This window comes from Pristis pectinata, chromosome 20 (assembly GCF_009764475.1).
Source record: "Pristis pectinata isolate sPriPec2 chromosome 20, sPriPec2.1.pri, whole genome shotgun sequence".
Lineage (NCBI taxonomy): Eukaryota > Metazoa > Chordata > Chondrichthyes > Rhinopristiformes > Pristidae > Pristis > Pristis pectinata.
Window position 1 is genome coordinate 11937105 of NC_067424.1, and position 20046 is coordinate 11957150.

Here is a 20046-nt window from a genome sequence, read left to right on the forward strand (position 1 = left end):
TTCCCCACGTGCTCCCCCCACCCTCACTCATTCCTCCAGCCTTCTCCCAGACTCTGAGATCCCTTCCACCCTTGCTACTGCTCCCAATCACCCAACACGATCACATCTTTAAGCCAGGTCTCTGTCTCTGTCTCCCCCACCAACTCACTGGCCTGCCTGATCCCAAACCTTCCCTATCAAGTGCTGGGCTCTATTGCTCCCACCTCACCACACCAGTTCTGGTCCCTTCCTTCTCCACCTTGGAGTGCAGATGCAATTTTGATTCAGCGAAGTAACTACTAAAACAGCTGTATCTCACTGGCATCCATGCCATTCAAGAGTAGCCCCGAGTTTCTAGTCTCTCTCTCTCAAATAGAAACAATGGAAACCATTATCTTAAAAACTTCTATCATGTCACCCCTCAGGCCTCATTTATCTGATGAAATAAAGTAGAAGGGGTCAGCATGTGGATCACTTGAGTTGATCACTTGAGTTGGAATAGCTTGCTTCTTGCTTTGATTCTAACTAAAACCTCAAATGGTAACAGAAAGCTAGAAAAGGTTATAGAGGTCAGAAGGGCTGATAACACATGCAATAGGCTGAAACCAAAAAATGAGCCAAACCAATTTAGTCTGCAGTTATGTAACGGTGCAGGTTGGGATCAGAGAGGTCAATATTAAATTGGTTGGCATTGCAACTGTTTTACACCAATGGCATCCCAAAAATAACAAAAGCATTAAGATTTTCTAAAGTTAAATTTGGCATTGCTATTTGTTTCTGTATAACCTCATCTATCTATGCAACATATGCCATCAAAACAGAAGAGGAATTTGATAGGAAAGCTAATTCACGCTGTGCAGAAGCACAATGTGTCTGGCAAGTTAAAGATAGAGGTGTGAGTTTGAAAGTTTGGAAGTGTTTTGTGAATTTTAGAAATGAAAGATAATTTAACTCAAGAAAAATCAGAGAAAATGCACACTTTAAAATGATAAATTATTAAAAAAATAAGTAATTCAGAGGTCAATTCCTTCAATTCCACTGATAACTCAATTCAAAGCGGACTGGTGGTGAAACCAGAGATTCCCCTGGTTTGTAAGAGTCAGCAGTTATTGTACTCATTCCATGAGGTATTGTTTGGTTTTACCTCATGGTGAACTAATCCATGTTATGGTAAATCACTGGATTAAGCTCCTTTGTCATTCTTTGTCTAGATATCATGGAGTGAAGTCAGACAAGGTCCATTCTTGGTAAGACTGGCATTTAATGCTCATTACGTGGTTCCCTGAGAAGGTGCTTTTCTCCCAAATCAGTGTCGATGATTTGATACAGCTGAGAGGTTTGCCACACCACCAAGTGCCAACCATATTGTTGAATGGAATCACTCATCTCCTGCCCTTGCTCAGTCTGGGCTCATTCTCCAAGGAGACATAAATGAACCAGTTGGAAGCTTTTGAGAAATCTAGAAGCTTTGCAAGACTAAGTTTTAATTTACATACAATTCTTAAAATTATATTCAAACATCTTAAGTGGTATGAGATGCTCATATTCTCCATGTTATTATATTACATCACACTGTACCACATAAGTACTGCATTACTGAACTCTGAAATGGTGCTGTGTGGATCCATGGTCTACAAACCCTTTCATTACCAGTTTATGGTTACATAGAACATAGAACATAGAACAGTACAACACAGGAATAGACCTTTGGACCAAGATGTCTGCACAGAGAATGATGCCCAATTGAACTAATCCCTTCTGCCTGCACATGATCCACATCCCTCCATTCCTTGTATAGTCACGTGCCTGTCTAAACTCGAACACCATTATTGTATTAGCTTCCACTACTACCCCTGACAGTGCATTCCAGGCACCTACCACTCACTGTGTAAAATGGTTGCCCCACACATCTCCTTTAAACTTTCCCCCTCTCATCTTAAAGCTATGCCCTTTGTATTCAACATTTCCACCTTGGAAAAAAGATTCTGACTGTCTACTCTATCTATGCTTCTCATAATTTTATTGACTACTATCATGTCTCCCCTTAATCTCCAACACTCCAGAGAAAACAATCCAAATTTATCCAACCTCTCCTTATGGTTGTGTATCTAGTTGGCAATAGTGCCCAGCCTTGTGCTATTGGTAAATCCAGTGCCAGGTTACCACCAGGCAACATGTCCTCAGGGTTTTCCCCTGGAGAATGTCATGGAATTCCTTCTTGACCCTTTCTAAGCAAAATGTAGCAATTACAATAGAAGATCTCCTGTTATACTGGTAACATCTGGGCAGGGAATATCTCCAGGCTTAAAGAAAAACAGTTGGTTCATTATTTTTCATTTGGATAATTTCATACCAGTTCAGAACATCTTTCCCAGCCTTAATAGTCCCTCAAATGTTTGTATTTTCAATTATGGTTTCAGTCACTTCTCCTTACTTAGAAGTAAATATATGCCAAATTCCTCCAAATGAGAATTTGCAGTCAGCTTTACATAAGGTGGAATGTCAGCCTGCTCCTTTCAAGGCCTGTGGCATCAAGATCCCTGTCCCAGGAGTTTCCACTGACAAAAATCTGGCACTGAACTGGAGCAGACTGGAAGAAATGAAGGCTATTCTGACAGCATCCCCCAAACCCATGACCTTTACCCAGCTAGAGACAAGGGAAGTAGGCATATGGAAGTTATCAGCAACTGCAAGGTCCCCTCCGTACCACACATCACCATGACTTGGAAACACACTGTCAGCCCTTCCTTGTCACTAGGTCTAAATCCTGGAACTCTCTACCCAACAGCATTGTGGGAAGACCTCAAAGGCAGCAAGGGATGGCAATATATGCTGTCCTTGCAAGCATTCCATAAATGACTTTTATAAAGGCCTTAAAATCAGAGTTGGACATCTGCAGGTAATGTCAGAAACCATTTCCTACAAGAAGTAGTAGAAACCTGGAACTCTCTCCTGCTGAGGGTATAAATAGATATGGAACCATGGTGAGTAGATAAAGTTAAGGTACTGACTGATCACATACGATCTAAAGGATGCTGAAGTGGACTCGAAGGACAGAATATTCTCTATGCAACAAACAACCTACTGGAGGAACTCAGTGGGTCGAGCAGCATCTGTGGGAGGAGAGGAATTATCGACGTTTCAGGTTGAAACACCGGTCCAGATGCAGGGTTTCGACCCAAAACGTTAACAATTCCTCTCCTGCCTCAGATGTTGCTTGACCCGCCGAGTTCCTCCAGCAGATTGTTTGTTGCTCCGGATTCCAACATCTGCAGCCTCTTGTGTCTCTCTAGAACGTGCTCTATGACTCTAATGTTCTACATTCCTGTTGCACTGTTCCAGAAAGATGAAAAGCAACTTGAACTGATATCGCACCTGAAGGATGGATGACCAAACGAAGGATGATAAGGAGAGTTTAGGACAGGAAGCCAAAAAATTGATCAGAGGTAGCTTTTAAGGAACACCTTAATGGAGTAATGGGAGAGGGGTAGACAGATTGAGGGAAGGGACTTCAATGCCGAGAGCCATGAGCATTGATACGAAAAGTGAGATAAAACATGGAGAGTAATGTTTCACTGAAATAAAAGAAAAAATGTTGAGAATACATGATCAGCATCTGAAAAGAGAAGGTGCAGGCTAGCATTTCAAGTGGATTCTCTTCACCAACCTGCGCTGGCTTTTCGTGCGAGAGATCAAAGCCTCCTCTTGTGTTTAACAGATGTTTAGAGGATGCAAAAAGTATTTTCTGCAAATTGATTCAGCTAACAGCTCTGTAAAATGCCCTTTCTTTGCTTTTAATGAGAACAGTGCTGACTGTTTGATCTAGCGCCTGTCGAACAAACGATAGCTCTGTCTCTTGCTCACTCTCCCACTGACCACCAAAACCCATGGCAACCAGTGCTTTTCCAGGCGCTGTGCTGTATTCAGCATGAAGCTGCGAAAAAAATACTGATGAGGAAAATATTACGTGCGAAATACCAGGTCCAGAGAAACCAAAATTACTCCTCAAACGTTATTTTTATATATATTGACTAAATCTGCAAACTGGTCTTCTTCATATGAACACATTATTATTTATGGAATATGATCTCTCCGTTCAGCAGAATCATTTTAAAAGGTGATAACTTCCTGAAGCTGAACTACTCCTAAAATCTCCACAATGGATTACTGCAATAAGAATTGTAAGAATGTGTAGGAGTGGAAATAACTGTGCAGTCTTTCGCACCTTGGAATGTTTTTACTTTGTGAAAGATCTTGTATAACTGCAAGTTGTTGTTGCTGGTGTTCACTGACACGCCATCTTAACAAAGAAGTGATGATGCCAATGGCAGAATTCCCTTGTGCCCTCTCAATGGAGCATTAAATATCTCACATTATTGCTCCTACAAGAGTGGAATGTTATACCCTATGTCCCTCAATAAATATGAGTGTCAAACAGATAACCAGGTCATCATCAAATTGCTGGATATTGAAGCTTGCTGTGCACAAATTGGCTGCTGCCTTTCCTAAATTCCAATGGTGACTGCATTTGTAAAAGTATTTCATTGGTTTTAAAGTGCTTCGGAACACCCTGAAGTTAAGATTAGCTCTATATAAATACAATTTATCCATTTCCTTTTTGATTATTTCTGTATAGAACAGGGCAAAAATTTAAAAAATATATATATCAGAAAACGTTAGTAATTCACCAGAAAACTAAGTGGCCAAAGAAAAGCTTTATTTAGTTGTTTGTGATCTCACTGTTGCTGCCTCTTTGAGAAGCTGTTGATTGTTAACGTAAATTCTGTAGACAAAGTTTCAGCTACAAAGAGAGGTCTTTGTTCATCTGGTTTTCTCTCTCCTCCCCCGAAGGTGCTGACTCTTGCTCGGCTAGGGTTCCACAGCAGTTGGTGTACTTTGCATGTGTCCCAGGGCACTGAGTGTCAGTAGGCTAAGCAATTCTGCCCTCATCAAGTGTCTGTTGCAACACATATTACTGGACATTGACCAGATGTACGAGACCTCACTTTGATTGGCTCTAATCCTAGTAATCTAACCATCAGCATTACAGATGAGTCGTCCATGTTGAAGGACCAGCCTTATGTTGTTTTGCTTTTGATGCACATGCTGCAGTATCAGTTTCCCCAGCTCATGCTCATAGCATCAAGTAGCCTCATGCTATCCTATCTCCAGAACTCCCGCAGCCTTCCAACGTTCCTCCTATCCCCTCTTTCTGCCATCTCATTAGCGGCGTTACTTCCTCCTTTAGGAAACTTAAAAGAAAACTGCAGATGCTGGAAATCTGAAATAAAAACAGAAAATGTGATAAAGAGTCTCAGATATGAAACATAAATTCTGTTTCTCTTTCCACAGGTGTTGCTTGACCTGTTACGTGTTTACAGCAATTTTTATTTTTATTCCTTCTTTAAGAATTTCCACTTCCCTTTTGTTCTTTAAAGTCATCCTTTAAGCACTTCACTCCTCTGAATCTTTCCATTCTTTTGGGTTTTGTGTCCAGTCTTAATACCTCTGTGAAGCATCTTGGGAACTTGGGACTCTACATTGCCATGAGCACAAAAATCATAGCTGACACTCCAGGGAGTACTACACTATTGGAGATACGTCGTTCAGATGAGATGCTAAACTGAGGCCTCGTCTGCTCTCTCAGCTGGATGCTGGCAGTACTTTGAAGCTATCCCTGGTGCCTCATCATATTTACGCCTCAATAGCAGTGCTGAAATAGATTATACAGGCATCACTGAATTACTGTTTGTGGGAGCTTGCTGTGTTCAAATTGGCCACCGCATTTCCTACAATACAACAGCAATTGTGCTTAAGTGGGTTTAAAACGTTTAAGGATGCCTTACAGGGGATATGAAAGGCACTATATAAATGTAAGTCTTTTTTATATTTTGTTAAACATTATTGCTTTTTGAAGTCTTGTCATGTGGCATGTCTCTTTAAATACCTTGCGATATAGTGCCTCCACTTCTCTTTTTTTAAAAAATTTGGTAACAAATGTGGTGATTGTGCTGACATTTTAGGCAGTCTTAAACTGTGCCGAGATCACATGCTAATGGCCTGATACTGGCTATGAAAGCACATAATTGTAAATCAAAACCTTTTAACAGCAGCTGTGATCCGGGAAGTTACTGATTTACTCTCCCTGTCCTTTGTATTGCCAGGGTGTAATTTTAAACAAGAATGTCCCTGTTTAAAGAAAGAAAGCTTTGATGACCTCAGGATGTTCAAAAGCAAGTGAACTCTTTTTGAAATGTAGTTACTAATGCAATATGGGAAAACATGGCAACCAATCTGAGCACAGCAAATTCCCCCCAGACAACAATATGATTAATAGCTGGGTAATCTATTTGGGTGTTGTTGCTTGAAGGATTGATGTTTGCTGGGGGAAACCTCCTGTTCTGCTTCAGGTAAGATAAGATCAGATATCTTTATTAGTCACATGTACATCGAAACACACAGTGAAATGCATCTTTTGCGTAGAGTGTTCTGGGGGCAGCCCACAAGTGTTGCCACGCTGCCGGTGCCAACATAGCCTGCCCACAACTTCCTAACCCCTACGTCTTTGGAATGTGGGAGGAAACCGGAGCACCTGGAGGAAACCCACGCAGACACGGGGAGAACGTACAAACTCCTTACAGACAGTGGCTGGAATTGAACCCGAGTCCTGGCACTGTAATAGCATTACTCTGACCACTACACTACTGTGCCTGCCCCTACACTACTGTGTGAATCCTTCAGAAACACCAGAGAGCACATAAGCAAAATAGGAGCAGGACTAGGCAGGAGTAGGCTACCTGCCCCGCCATTCAATGTGATCATAGCTGATCTGTCACGGGCCACAAATCCTCTTCTGCACCATTTCCCAGATCTTCAAAGATTTTTCTACCTTCCCTTTAAACACTTCCAATGATTTAGCCTCCACAACTCTCTGGGACAGAGATTTCCAGAGATGGAAAATAGAGCCTCACTTAACCTGAAGGATGGCACCTCTGACGATGCACTATTCTCCTGGTTCTACATTGACACCCCTTCCGTGTTTATATGATTTAGGTTTGAACACAATCTTCTGGATGAGAATTATGAGTGAATTACGATATAAGATAAGATATAAGTATTTGACATTTTCTGCTCACCTGCACATTTCAGCAACTTTCTAGGGAAGAGTATAGCTTCAACAATACTCAAGAAGCTTAACAACATACACGACCATACCTGCTTGATAGGTACCCCATCCACATCCATTCACTCAGCCCTCCACCGACGTACAGTAGCAGCAGTGGTCATAAGTCTGAAATATTCACCCTGTTTCTTCATCCACAGATGCTGCCTAACTGGTGAAAATTTCCAATATTTTCTGTTTTTATTCTCACTCTTTCTTCTTCTGTATTGGTATTGGTATTTGGCTTATTATTGTCACTTGTACTGAGATACAGTGAAAAACTTGTCTTGCATACCGTTCATACAGATCAATTTGTTACACGGTGTATTGAGACAGTACAGAGTAAAAAGATAACAGAATACAGAGTAAAGTGTCACAGCTACAGGGAAGTGCATTGCAGGTAGACAATAAGGTGCAAGGTCATAACAAGGTGGATTGTGAGGTCAAGAGTCCATCTCATTGTACAAGGGAACCATTCAATAGTCTTATCGCAATGGGATAGAAGCTGTCCTTGAGCCTGGTGGTATGTGCCCTCAGGCTCCTGTATCTTCTGCCCAATGGGAGAGGGGAGAAGAGAGAATGACCCAGGTGGGTGGGTTCTTTGATTATGTTGGCTGCTTCACCTGTCTGTTAAGCAATCCTCAACCTATACCAGGATATTATTCCCAGTCTCATGTGCTCTAATCTTGTTGAACAACCTCTTGCGTAGCATCCCATCAACAATCTTTTGAAAGTCTAAGTGCACCACATTGGTTCCCCTTATCTACTCTGCTAGTTACAATCTCAACAAAGCAGATTTGTCAAATGTGATTTCCCTTTCATAAATCCATGTTGACTCTACTCAACCCGAATGCTATTTTCTAATTGCCCTATCACCATTTCCTTAATAATAGGTTCTGGGATTTTCCTTTTTCACTGATGTCAGACTAACTGAGTTGTAGTTCCCCATTGTTTCTCCCCCTCTCTTAAGCAGTGGAGTCACATTTGCTCCCTTATAATCTGTGGGAACTGCTCTAGAAACTATTGGATGTTGGAAGATGACAACCAGTGCACCAGATGACAAAACCAGATGGACTCTTGACCTCACAATCTACCTCGTCATGGCCTTGCACCTTATTGTCTGCCTGCACTGCACTTTCTCTGTAACTGTAACATTTCATTCTGCATTCTATTATTGTTTTCCCTTGTACTACCTCAATGTGCTAATGTGATGAAATGATCTGTATGAATGGCATGCAAAACAAATTTTTTCACTGTACCTCGGTACATGTGACATTAATGAATCAATTATTTACCAATTCATTATCTCCATAGTCTTTCCCTTCAAAACCTTGAGATAGAGGTCATGAGGTCAGGGATTTATTAGCTTTCAGTATCATTAATTACTCCAATGCATTTCTTTTTATGAATACTAATTTAAGCTCATTCTGGACAAGTTATTCTGCACTGTCATCCATGAAGGCAGGCAGAAAATACTTGCTTATTTCCCAAAATAATTTCTCCTGTCTTAACCTGTAAAGGACCCCCATTAAATTTTGCTAGTCCTTTCCTTTTTGCATATCTGAAGAAGTTCTTAGAATCTGTTTTTAAATTTCTTGCTAGAATGTGCTCCAATTCATCTTTCCCTTTCCTTATCAATACCTTGGTCCTCCTTTGCTGAATGTTGAAAATTCCTAATCCTCAGCCTTACTGTTCTCTTTGGTAACATTATAAGCCTTTCCCTTTCACTTAGTTTTATCTTGAAGTTGTCTTGTTCACCATATTTGGATCTCTTTTCCTATTAGATTTTAAAGGGATACATATTTGCTGTAAACTATGCATTAATGCTTTAAATGCATTAATGATTTGTTCACTGTTATATCTTTTGTTGTGAGTATTTGTTACAATTGTACAGGGTGTTGGTCAAGTTTTTCCATCTTTTGTCAGCCACATTTGGGTCACTTTTCCTGTTAGTTTTTTTTTTGTGCCTTAAAGGGAAACATATTTGTTGTAAACTATGCATTAATGATTTAAGCATTAGTCATTCTTTGTTCTCTGTCATATCTTTTGGTGTAAGCATTTGTTAGAATTGTACAGGGTGCTGGTGAGGCATGTAGAATACTCCGTGCAGTTTTGGTCTCCCAATTTAAGAGAGGATGTATTGGCATTGGGAGGCAGTCCAAAGGAAATTCACTAGGCTAATTTCTGGGATGAAAGGTTGTCCTATCGAGGGGGGGCTAAACAGGTTGGAGAATTCCTTGGAGTTTAGAAGAATGAGGGGCGACCTCATTGAGACACATATGATTCTGAGTGGGCATGACTGGGTAGATGTTGAGACGTTTTCACTGGTGGGAGAGTGTCAAATGACAGGATATAGTTACAGGATAAGGCGCCGGTCATTTAAAATGGAGATGCATAGAAATTTCTTTACGTAGAGGATGGTTACTGTCTAGGATTCTCTACCCTGGATGGTTGTGGAGGCCAGAGATCATTAGAGGTAATTAATGAGAAAGTAGATACATTTTTGAAGATCAGGAAATAGAGAGCTTTGGGGAACTGGCACAGAAGAAGAGTTGAGGTTTGGGGTAGATCAGCTGTAATCATAATGAATGATTGGGCAAGTTTGAGGTGCCATGTGGCCTACTCCTGCTCCTATTTTCTTGTGTTCCTGTGTTTTTCTGTATTTCTGGCAATCTCATTCATTTCCAGCATTCTCTTCTTTGCGAAAACAACTCACAACTACTGCTTTGTTGGAAAGATAGAAAAGTGGTATATTTTTAAAAGATAATAGCTTGTTAAATAGTGGAATTTAAAGTAATTTGGGTGTTCTTGTTCCAGTGTCACAAATGGCAAGCATGGTAGCGTAGCGGTTAGCGTAACGCTATTACGGTGCCAGCAACCCGGGTTCAGTTCTAGCCGCTGTCTGTAAGGTGTTTGTACGTTCTCCCCGTGACTGTGTGGGTTTCCTCCGGGTGCTCCGGTTTCCTCCCACCTTCCAAAGATGTAGGGGTTAGGAAGTTGTGGGCATGCTATGTTGGCGCTGGAAGCGTGGCGACACTTGCGGGCTGCCCCCAGAACAAAAGATGCATTTCACTATGTGTTTTGATGTACATGTGACTAATAAAGAAATTTTATCTTACCTAAATTAAGCAATTAAAAAATCAAATAACATGTTTGTCTTTATTAAAAAAGAGGTTGGCATTGTGAGAGTAATAGAAGACTTTGATTCCAAAATATCTGGAACACTGTAAAGTTTTGGTGTCCTATTCAGTATCAATAGCATATGTGTCATCTGAAGGGAAAAAACTTGCCTTATAGGTGGTCCACTAGGACGATTGTTGGAATATGGACCATCCTGTAAAGGGAAAGAGGGTAGAATAGACCTAGATTTTTTGGTGTTGAGAAGAACAGACTCAGTGAAACATATGAGAGAATTAGGTTTACCAGGCCACATAATCTACTGCTGGTCCTTATTCTTGTCATGGGGAAGGATTTCTTCAGCTGACACAGTTCTATTTATTTTTGCAACTGCAGTGATTGGAACAGGAATAAGTAAAATGAAGAAGTTTAAGCGTCGATTCTCACTGTCGGCGCACAGGACGGAAACCATTGAGGAGTCGCTTGCCGAATTTCAGGAACAGATCACAAACCAGATAAACAACAGGAAGAATGACGGTGAGTAACTGAATATCCTGTTTGGTAGATTGTAGATTGTACGTAACTGACCGACTGTTTGTTCTCCTCTTAGATTACGACTGATTATTCACTACCCTGTTAGATCTGTATTGGTTGATCATAAAACATAGAACATCGAACAGTGCAGCACAGGAACAGGCCCTTCAGCCCACGATGTATGTGCTGAGCATGATGCCGAATTAAAATGATGCTTTCTGCCATCACATGATCCTCATCTCTCCATTCTCTTCACCTTCATGTGTCTATCTAAAAGCCTCTTGAACACCACAATCGTATCTGCTTCCACTGCCACCCCTGGCAGTGCATTCCAGGCACCCACCACTCTCTGTGTAAAAAAACTTGCCCTGCACATCCCCTTTAAACTTTCCCCCTCTCACTTTAAATCTATGCCCTTTTGTATCTGACATTTCTACCCTGGGAAAATGATTCTGGCTGTGTAGGTTATTGACTGGCTGATCGATATATCCTCTTTTACTCAATCTCATCTTTCCTTTCCAGTGGTGATCCACTCTATGAGATTTGATCTTTTACCTAAAATAATCAATAATATGTGCTTAAATCAACAGACCAACCAAGCAGCAGAAACTATGAAACTTTGTTGTGTTTGAAGATCCAGATGCTAGTTGGATCTATATTGGACCTTATAAAAAGATGAGCAGGCCCCAACAAGGAACCAGCTGAGGCTGAATTTTTTATTCGATGCTTGGTCACATCCTTATTGTGGACAGATTATCTTGTGGCTCAATGGTGATGTCTCTGCGGTCTGTTCCACACTCTTCATGAGATGTGAGCCCAGATCTTTCATCTGAGATAGATTGTTTGGCTAAGAGAAGTCAATTTGTAAGAGAATTTGAAGTTTCCTTCACTCAAGAACATTGTGAACCTTTGGAATTCCTTAACTGAGAGAAATGTTGAGAATATTCAAAACTATGAATGATAGATTTCTGCACATGCAGAGGATGAATTGACTTGAAATAAATGGAAGGAATTGGAAAACTGGCTTTGTTAATGAATGGTGGAGATACTCAAAGGATTTTATGGACTGTTCTCGGTCCTCTCCTTTTGTTCTGCCATTGGTAGGAGCAGTCTAGATTTTCAGGGAGGTAAGGTCAATCCATACAGTATTGTAGCCCACACTGTAAAGATGCCCCTACTCTTTCGCAATCTGCTGGCTTGTCAACATACACTCTTTAATCTCAAACAAGTGAACTGAAGCGAAATGGAGAGAGAGAGAGAGAGAGAGAGAGAGAGAGAGAGGGAGGGAGAGAGAGAGAGAGAGAGAGAGAGAGAGAGAGAGAGAGAGAGAGAGAGAGAGAGAGAGAGAGAGAGAGATTGAATTAATAAATTAACACTCTTGTATGCAGAACCCACCATGGACCCCCCCAACAGGAAAACGGAGGACCAAATTATGAAGAGAAGGCCATTCACCCCACATCCTGCTCTCTTAGATCATGGATGATCTGTATGACATTTACCTGCCTTTCCTCCCTTTCCCTTGATAACTCAGTCAAATAAAAATCTCCTCATTTCAGTGTACAAAGTTCTTAAAATCTACAGCTTTTCAGGACAGACTGATCAAGATTTTTATGATCTGTTGGGTGAATATGTGTTTTTCTGAATTGAATTTTCTCCTGACTAGCCTGGCTTTAATTATATTATGTTATAAATGTAGAATAAAGGAGTGTTCTGTGCTAATCTAAGGCACTATAAGGCAATATTAGAATTTAAATTCTCTATGTCTGGATCACATCTAATTACCATAACCCGTTACTGTTAACTGCATAGCTCATGCCAGCATTCACAAAACAATGTTTTCTTGAATGCTATTTGTCCAAATGCAGCACATTAAAAGCTTTCTTGAACCTATGTGTCACTCCTGCTCAATTTTACTGTTATCCAGCACCCACTTAGCCTCCAGGCAGCTGCAGTTACTGTCACAGTTTTCATGTACCTTCACTAAATATAATTAAAGCATTCAAATCGTAGACAATGGAGTTAAAGCTGAGGAAAGCTAGGAGAGAACAGTGGGAAAATAATGAAGCACAACAATGAGATTCAAACCAGTGACATTACTTTTCCTATGCCACATCATTTTAACATTATTTAATCTCCATGTCCTGGAAATATAATGGCATGTTTATTCTAAGTGCTATGAGATCGAATTGTTTGGCAAATTGATTGATTGAATAGAGTGCTAAACATGATTGGGACCTTATAGAGTGCTTGGCACACTTTGAAACATCGAATCGCATAAAATAAACACATAGTGAAATTCAGTCATGGTCTGCCATTACTACTGCCTGGTTGGACCCTGTATGTTTTATATGCTGGAAAATAGTGGTAGCTGAGCACAGGAAAGTAGCCGTAAAGGACAGAGGATGATCCACTCATTGGGATGTACCATGATTACTTGATCCTTTGTTGGGATTGTTATTACTATTGGTCCCTTCCTCCAGCAATAGGAACATGCACTGTGAGGCAGAGCACTGCCAAAATTATCCTCATGTTCTCCACTCCAGCACCTTCTCTCTTAAATGCAGAGACAGCGGTAATTCTCAATCTCACAGTCTTCAAATGGACCTTTATAGGCTTTTCCTAGTGTGACTTAATATAATTCCCCTCTAAAGCATCTGATCTTCCCCTTATGGGGCATCCACCACTGAGGGACATTCTTAGGCACGGTAGTGTAGCGGTTAGCATAACGTTTTGCAGTGCCAGCAACTCGGGTTCAAGTCTGGCTGCTCTCTGTAGGGAGTTTGTACGTTCTCCCTGTGTCTGCGTGGGTTTCCTCCGGGTGCTCCGGTTTCCTCCCACATTCCAAAGACGTACGGGTTAGGAAGTTGTGGGCATGCTATGTTGGTGCCGGAAGCGTGGTGACACTTGTGGGCTGCCCCCAGAACACTGGATGCAAAAGATGCATTTCACTGTGTGTATCAATGTACATGTGACTAATAAAGATATCTTATCTTATAAATTCATAGCTTCAGAGAGTTATACAGCATGGAAACAGGCCCTTTGGCCCAACTCTTCCATGCCGACTAATTTATAAGATAATCCATTTGTCTATGTTTACCCCTATCCCTCAAATGGTACTCGTCCAAATGTTTTTTAAACATTGTAATTCTACCTGCCTCTATCACCTCCTCTGGTAATTCGTTCCATATACCCAACACTCTTTGTGTGAAAAGCTTGCCCCTCAGACCCCCTTTAAATCTTTCCCATCTCACCTTGACCTTTGCCCCCCCCCCCCTAGTTTTAGACTCTCCTACCCCGGGAAAAAGACTGTCACCATCTACCTTAATTATGCCCTGCAAAATGTTATAAGCTTCTATAAGGTCATCTCTCAGCCTCCTGCGCTTCAGGAAAAACAGTCCTAGTCTATCCAGTCTCTCCTTATAACACAAGGACTCCAGTCCAGGCAACACCCTTGTGAATCTTTTCTGCACCCTATTGAGCTTAATCACATCCTTTCTATAGTGTGGAAACCAGAACCGCATGCAAGTTCAGAATTAGGGACTGCCCATTTAAAACACAAATGTGTAAGAATTTCTTCTCTTTGGAGTTCTTGAAACTAGGGAGCTATGGAGGCTGATTCATTCTCTCAGGCTGAGAGAGGCAGATTTTCGGACCACAGAGGAATGGAAGGTTATAGGGCTCAGAGAGGAGAGTGGAGCTGGGGTCACGATCAAATCAGCCATGACCTGACTGAATGATGGAGCAGGCTCAAGAGACCATATGGTTCACTCCTGCTCTTATTACTTATATCCTTTTGTGATCTCCCATTCTAATCAATCAGGATGTCGTGCTGTGCTTTGCACTTGGCCTCCAGTTTAAAACTTTCACAGTTGCAAAAACAAAGGTCCCTGGCATTGAATGGGTTAAATGACGTGCTTTGTGTGGTACAAGTGTTAATCTTCAGGATCAAAGGGAGGTGGGCAGAAAGAATAGTCTTTGAATTCTGAAAGCTTTTTGGCAGCGACTGTGTACAGTCCCACATCCGGTTCCTTTGATATTGCACATTCTCATTAATCTGCTTGATGAAAATAAGCCCATTAATAAACAGCAGAAAAACAATTAAAATAAATCACTCATGCATCCCATGTGGTGAGGTACTGACAATCGTTATCATTCATCTGCTAACTGTGGTGAAGCTTTCGGCATGTTCATTTCTATTAGATTTCACTCTCCCTGCAATTTCTCCACATCTTTTTGCAGCCCAGAGGAGCAGCTGATTTTTCACAGCTCTGTGCCTTTCACACTTCTGCACCTCACACTGCAGGTTTAGTGTTTACACCTTTTCCTTTTTTTTATATCCCCTCACCTTCCTCCTAGGTTTTGCTACATCGGAAAACCACATCTCTTCTACTCCATGGTCCTGGCATGGAGCCGATCCATATTCTAAGTCAGAATATTCCCTCCTTCCCATTTCCATACTTTCTATAGCCCCGTGGGCACTACTGGCAGATGATGATGTAGCTGTTCAGGAAATTTGCCCTTAAAGCAACAATGAAAATATTTTCTTGAGCTGGTAAAACCACGATTCTAATAGCAAGTGAAGTGACCTTTCAACTGATCAACTGTAGTTACAGTCAGAAAGGAGTTCATCCAACACTAACACCATTCCACTGCTGATCTAACATCAAGCTGACAGTTAAAATGTAGATTCAAATTTCTAGATGAAGTTATTCAAATTGTTAGGTCTTTAAATGGATTTTTTTGTTGCTTGTGAATCAATCTTCCATGAAGTTGCACAAAGGAGTCTTCACCTAAAGTAAGGCCAGTCTGTGGGAGATAATTATATAAGGTGCATAGAAATAAATCAGCCCACTTTAACGTCATATATTCCATCCTCATTTTAGTATTTCCAGTATATTTATCTCCAGAAATCTGTTGACTTTCCAATATGTTATCACGAGAGTGCAACAACATCAGAAGTAGTGTCGCCCCGAGGCCCCCTCTCCTCTTTCAGAAGAATGTAACATGGAATCCTTTGGTATTCCAAAGAACAAGATACAAGTTATTCCCAGTAACCTTGCTGGTGTTCAACACTCAATCAACGTTGCTTTTCTGGTCATAATCAGATGTGGAAACATTGTTCTATATTTCCATTGAGACAATGGCTACAGTACAGCAGTATTTCACAGATCGCTCTGGGAAATATTGAACTCATCAAATGCACTATATAAATGCAAGTCTTTTCTTATGCCTAAGTTTATAATGGAAAGCATCTGTTAAACTTGTCATGCTATCTTTTAACCCACCCACCAGTGTTAGGACAGAAGTATTATCAGTAATCAGAGTTAGGGGTTCTTTTGCAGCAATAATTGCAAATCCTGTTTAAAGCTAGTTAACTACTATATTTCTCTTGAGGAGAGGGAGCATATCTCTGTAATTTTACTAGTGCATTTGTGTAGAGGGCAGTGTGTGGTCCATAGTTTGATTAGCCTTGCCACAGACATATTTTACTAAAGTTCTACCTCCCTCTCTCCCTAACCACCCTCCTTCCTGTAACAAGTGTGGGTGATGTAATAATGAGTGTGCACTCCTTTAAGAAATGTACAACGTGACAATGTTTTTTGCATTGTCACATAGAGGGCATGGGTTTAAGGTGAGAGAAGAAAGATTTAAAGGGGATCTGAAGGGTAAGTTTCTCACACAGTGGGTGTTTGGTATATGCAATGAGCTGCCAGAGGAGGTGGTGGAGGTGGGTACAATTACAATGTTTAAAAATACATAGAGTAGAACACTCCAGAAAGACCGTTTTTTACTTTCTGATTCTGTGGACAGTAAGAAAGGATGCCTGCACAATGTAAGTTCTGCAAACTATGGTCCATTCTCCAACACCAGAGAGAGATACCAAGACAACACCTATATGCCTAACTCACCAAATGCACTGTAAACAAACTCCTTAATGGACTGGGTGATTCTTAATAGCCTCTGTTTCTCATTTTAATAGTTTTATAAGGAAAGAACAGATATTTAATACAAAAGCAAAAAACATTATATTTCTTTTAATGCCCTTATGATTTTTCCACTGGATTTTATTTGCTGGTGTATTTTATATATTAGTCACTAATTACTGGCTTCTCCAAGACTATTTTGGAGAGATGGCCAGCCTATTTGGAATTGAAACTGAAATGCCCTGAGCTGATCACTTTGGACTTTTGTAGACTTTGGGATGGATTCAAACTGAGGTTCTAAATTTGAGAGGGCATTACATGAAGCGACCTGAAGTATCTCCACATTGCTGATACAATTGTGGTTTATTCTGTGGAGGAGCATCATAATTAGAGGAGGCTGGTTAAATGACAAGTATTAAATCAATCTTTTAATTTATGTTTGTGAAGGAGGATAATATTAACTGCACAGAGTTTCTGCATTGGAAATGAATCCACACATCTGAATCTTATTTGCTGCAGCTTATAGATGCCTGAAAGTTAACTCCTGCAATAGAATTATGCAACACAGAAGCAGGCCATTCGGCCTATTGTGCCTGTGTCATCCCTTTGAAGGAGCTTTCAATTAGAACCCTTGTTCTTCTCTAAAACCTTGCAATTTTGGTGTCAGTCTTAGGTAACGAAATACTATGGACCACCTCTTGCGCTACGATGGACTTGTCTCTCATTGTGTTTCTTTTGTTCTAAAGTATTGTCTTACACAGTCTTTTATTCCTTCACTGTCTTGTATAATTTATGTTCTGTGTGTAGTTGTCTGTTCATTGTACCTGTACCTCACTATACTTGTGCACATAACAATAAATCTACTTGACTTGGTTTGCTGAATCTTGGTGGCCAGTTGTGATACTCAAGTATTTAACTTTCAAAAGAGAAATGATTATTATTGAGTTGTCCGTGCTGTCCTTTTGGTCAGTGGATGTTAGATCATATCATTTGCCGTGCAACCAAAAAATAATAGCTTGTTTTTTGCTCGTTACATTTAAACAAAGAACCATGGTTAGAGTTTCTCTGCTTCTCTGTGTAAGCATAATCAAGTAAACCTCTTCCAGCCCTCACCATGTAAATAAGAACAAGCCTATCAGATCTAGTGGTGCACAGGTAGATCCCAGTACATGCACAGTGCACACAAGATTACAAAATACTGCATTACTTTCACCTGCAAATTCTTATCCACGTGGAATGTTATGATGTATAAATGTATCTCAGCTATTGAAATTTCCCTTTCAGAGACATCCTCTGTTAGACTTTTACCAATCAGAGCCGCCATATATTAGGTAATTTCTTCCTTCATTTTTAGTTTCCAAACCTTCACCTTTGCTGCCTCCCTTCCCAAAGTTCTTTTGTCCATATCCCACCCCCCTCCAAGAGCTGCCCATTCTTTGCTCTGTTCTCACTGATTTAATCTGGCCTCCTATTAAAAAAATTCTCAAGCTCAAAGTTAAGACCAATCAGTCTCAAATGTTTCCTATCAAACTGCATCCATCCATTTCTGCACTCCAGTAAGTCCCTCCAACCATCACTAGTTGCCTAAACCCCAGGCTTTAGAATTCTTGTCCAAAATCATACAGAACTTAGAACAGTGCAGCACATGAACAGGCCCTTTGGCCCACGACGTCTGTGCCGACCATGATGCCAATTTAAACTACACATCTGCCTGCACATGGTCTATATCCCTTCTATTCCCTGCCTGTCTAAATGCCGGTTAAATATTGCTATTGTGTCTGCTTCTACTGCTTCTCCTGCCAACGCATTCCAGGCACCTACCACTCTCTGTGTAAAAATAACTTGTTTTGTAAATCTCCTTCAAACTTTCACACTCTCAGTTTAAAGGTATGTCCTCCAGTGTGTGACATTTCCAATCTGACTATCTACTCTATCTGTGCCTATCATATCTTCTCCACCTCTTTATGATTAGATCTACTTTCTCCCTCCTTCATAATGTTCTTTTTTGTCTGTTTTTGCCTCTGTGCAATGTTCTTAACCTAGTTTCAGTCTTAAAGGTACAATCTAAGCACTAGTTGCTGTTTTCTTTTCTGTTACAAGATCCAGTCTTGCTCTGAACATTTCCTTTTCCTTCCTCTCAAACCCCAACGAACACTTACTCCTCACCCTGTTGAAAATTAAGTTAGATTTGCATGGCGCCAGCATCTCAATGCATCTCTTGGAGATATTTCAGAACAATTCACAGACAATGAATGCCATAGGCAAAGCCAACAGGCTTCTATTTTTGTACACGGTGGGATTCCACCAAGAGTACTGACATAATTCACAGAGTGGTTACAGCACAGAAAGAGGAGGTGAGGGAAGGAGGAGCGCGCTGGGGGAAGGGATTTCAGGGAGGAGGGAGATAAAAGGAGGTAGTAAGAGGAAGCAGGACAGAAATAGGAAGACTCAGTGAGTGAGGACTGAATGAGGGAGGGAACAAGGTGAGCAAAAGTTCCGACAATTTGGAGCTGTAGAAAAAAGGTGTGAGCAAGATGGTGCGTGTGTCTGTTTGTGGTTGTGTGTGTGTGTGTGTGTGTGTGTGTGTGTGTGTGTCTGTGTGTGTGTGTGTGTGTGTGTGTGTGTGTCTGTGTGTCTGTGTGTGTGTGTGTGTATGTGTGTGTCTGTGTGTGTCTGTCCATGTATCTTCTTGCACCTCCTTATCATTGGGCCATGAACTTGCTCTGTCATGTGAACCATAGAACCATAGAACAATACAGCACAATACAGGCCCTCCGGCCCACCATGTTGTGCCGACCTTTAAACCACGCCTAAGACTAACTAACCCCTTCCTCCCATGTATCCCTCTGTTGTAATTTCCTCCATATGCTTATCTAACAATCTCTTGAACTTGACCAGTGTACCTGCCTCCACCACTACCCCAGGCAGCGCATTCCATGCGCCAACCACTCTCTGGGTGAAAAACCTCCCTCTGATATCTCCCTTGAACTTCCCACCCATTACTTTAAAGCCATGCCCTCTTGTATTGAACATTGGTGCCCTGGGAAAGAGGCGCTAGCTGTCTACTCTATCTATTCCTCTTAATATTTTGTATACCTCTATCATGTCTCCCCTCATCTTCCTTCTCTCCAAAGAGTAAAGCCCAAGCTCCCTTAGTCTCTCCTCATAATCCATACTCTCCAAACCAGGCAGCATCCTGGTAAATCTCCTCTGAACCCTTCCAATGAGGTGACCAGAACTGGACACAGTCCTACAAGTGTGGTCTAACCAGAGTTTTGTAGAGCTGCATCATTACCTCATAGCTCTTAAACTCGATCCCACGACTTATGA

General features: G+C 41.0%; 1 protein-coding gene and 1 long non-coding RNA gene across 3 annotated transcripts in view; one reads left to right on the forward strand and one right to left on the reverse strand.

The window, feature by feature from the left end:
- LOC127580710 (cyclin-dependent kinase 18-like) overlaps positions 1 to 20046 on the forward strand; it is an 81519-nt gene that overhangs the window by 18194 nt on the left and 43279 nt on the right. Inside the window, exons 2-3 of one of the 2 annotated variants that reach the window (XM_052034481.1) lie at positions 1191 to 1226; positions 10655 to 10795. In XM_052034481.1, coding sequence (XP_051890441.1) covers positions 10678 to 10795 — 118 coding nt within the window. In that variant the 5' untranslated portion in view covers positions 1191 to 1226; positions 10655 to 10677. The remainder of the gene's footprint in view (positions 1 to 1190; positions 1227 to 10654; positions 10796 to 20046) is intronic. The other variant, XM_052034480.1, reaches the window with a different exon arrangement.
- Positions 4899 to 20046, reverse strand: part of LOC127580712 (uncharacterized) — a 109983-nt gene continuing 94835 nt past the window's right edge. The window contains exon 3 of the long non-coding RNA XR_007957869.1: positions 4899 to 5260. This is a non-coding gene — a long non-coding RNA (uncharacterized LOC127580712). The remainder of the gene's footprint in view (positions 5261 to 20046) is intronic.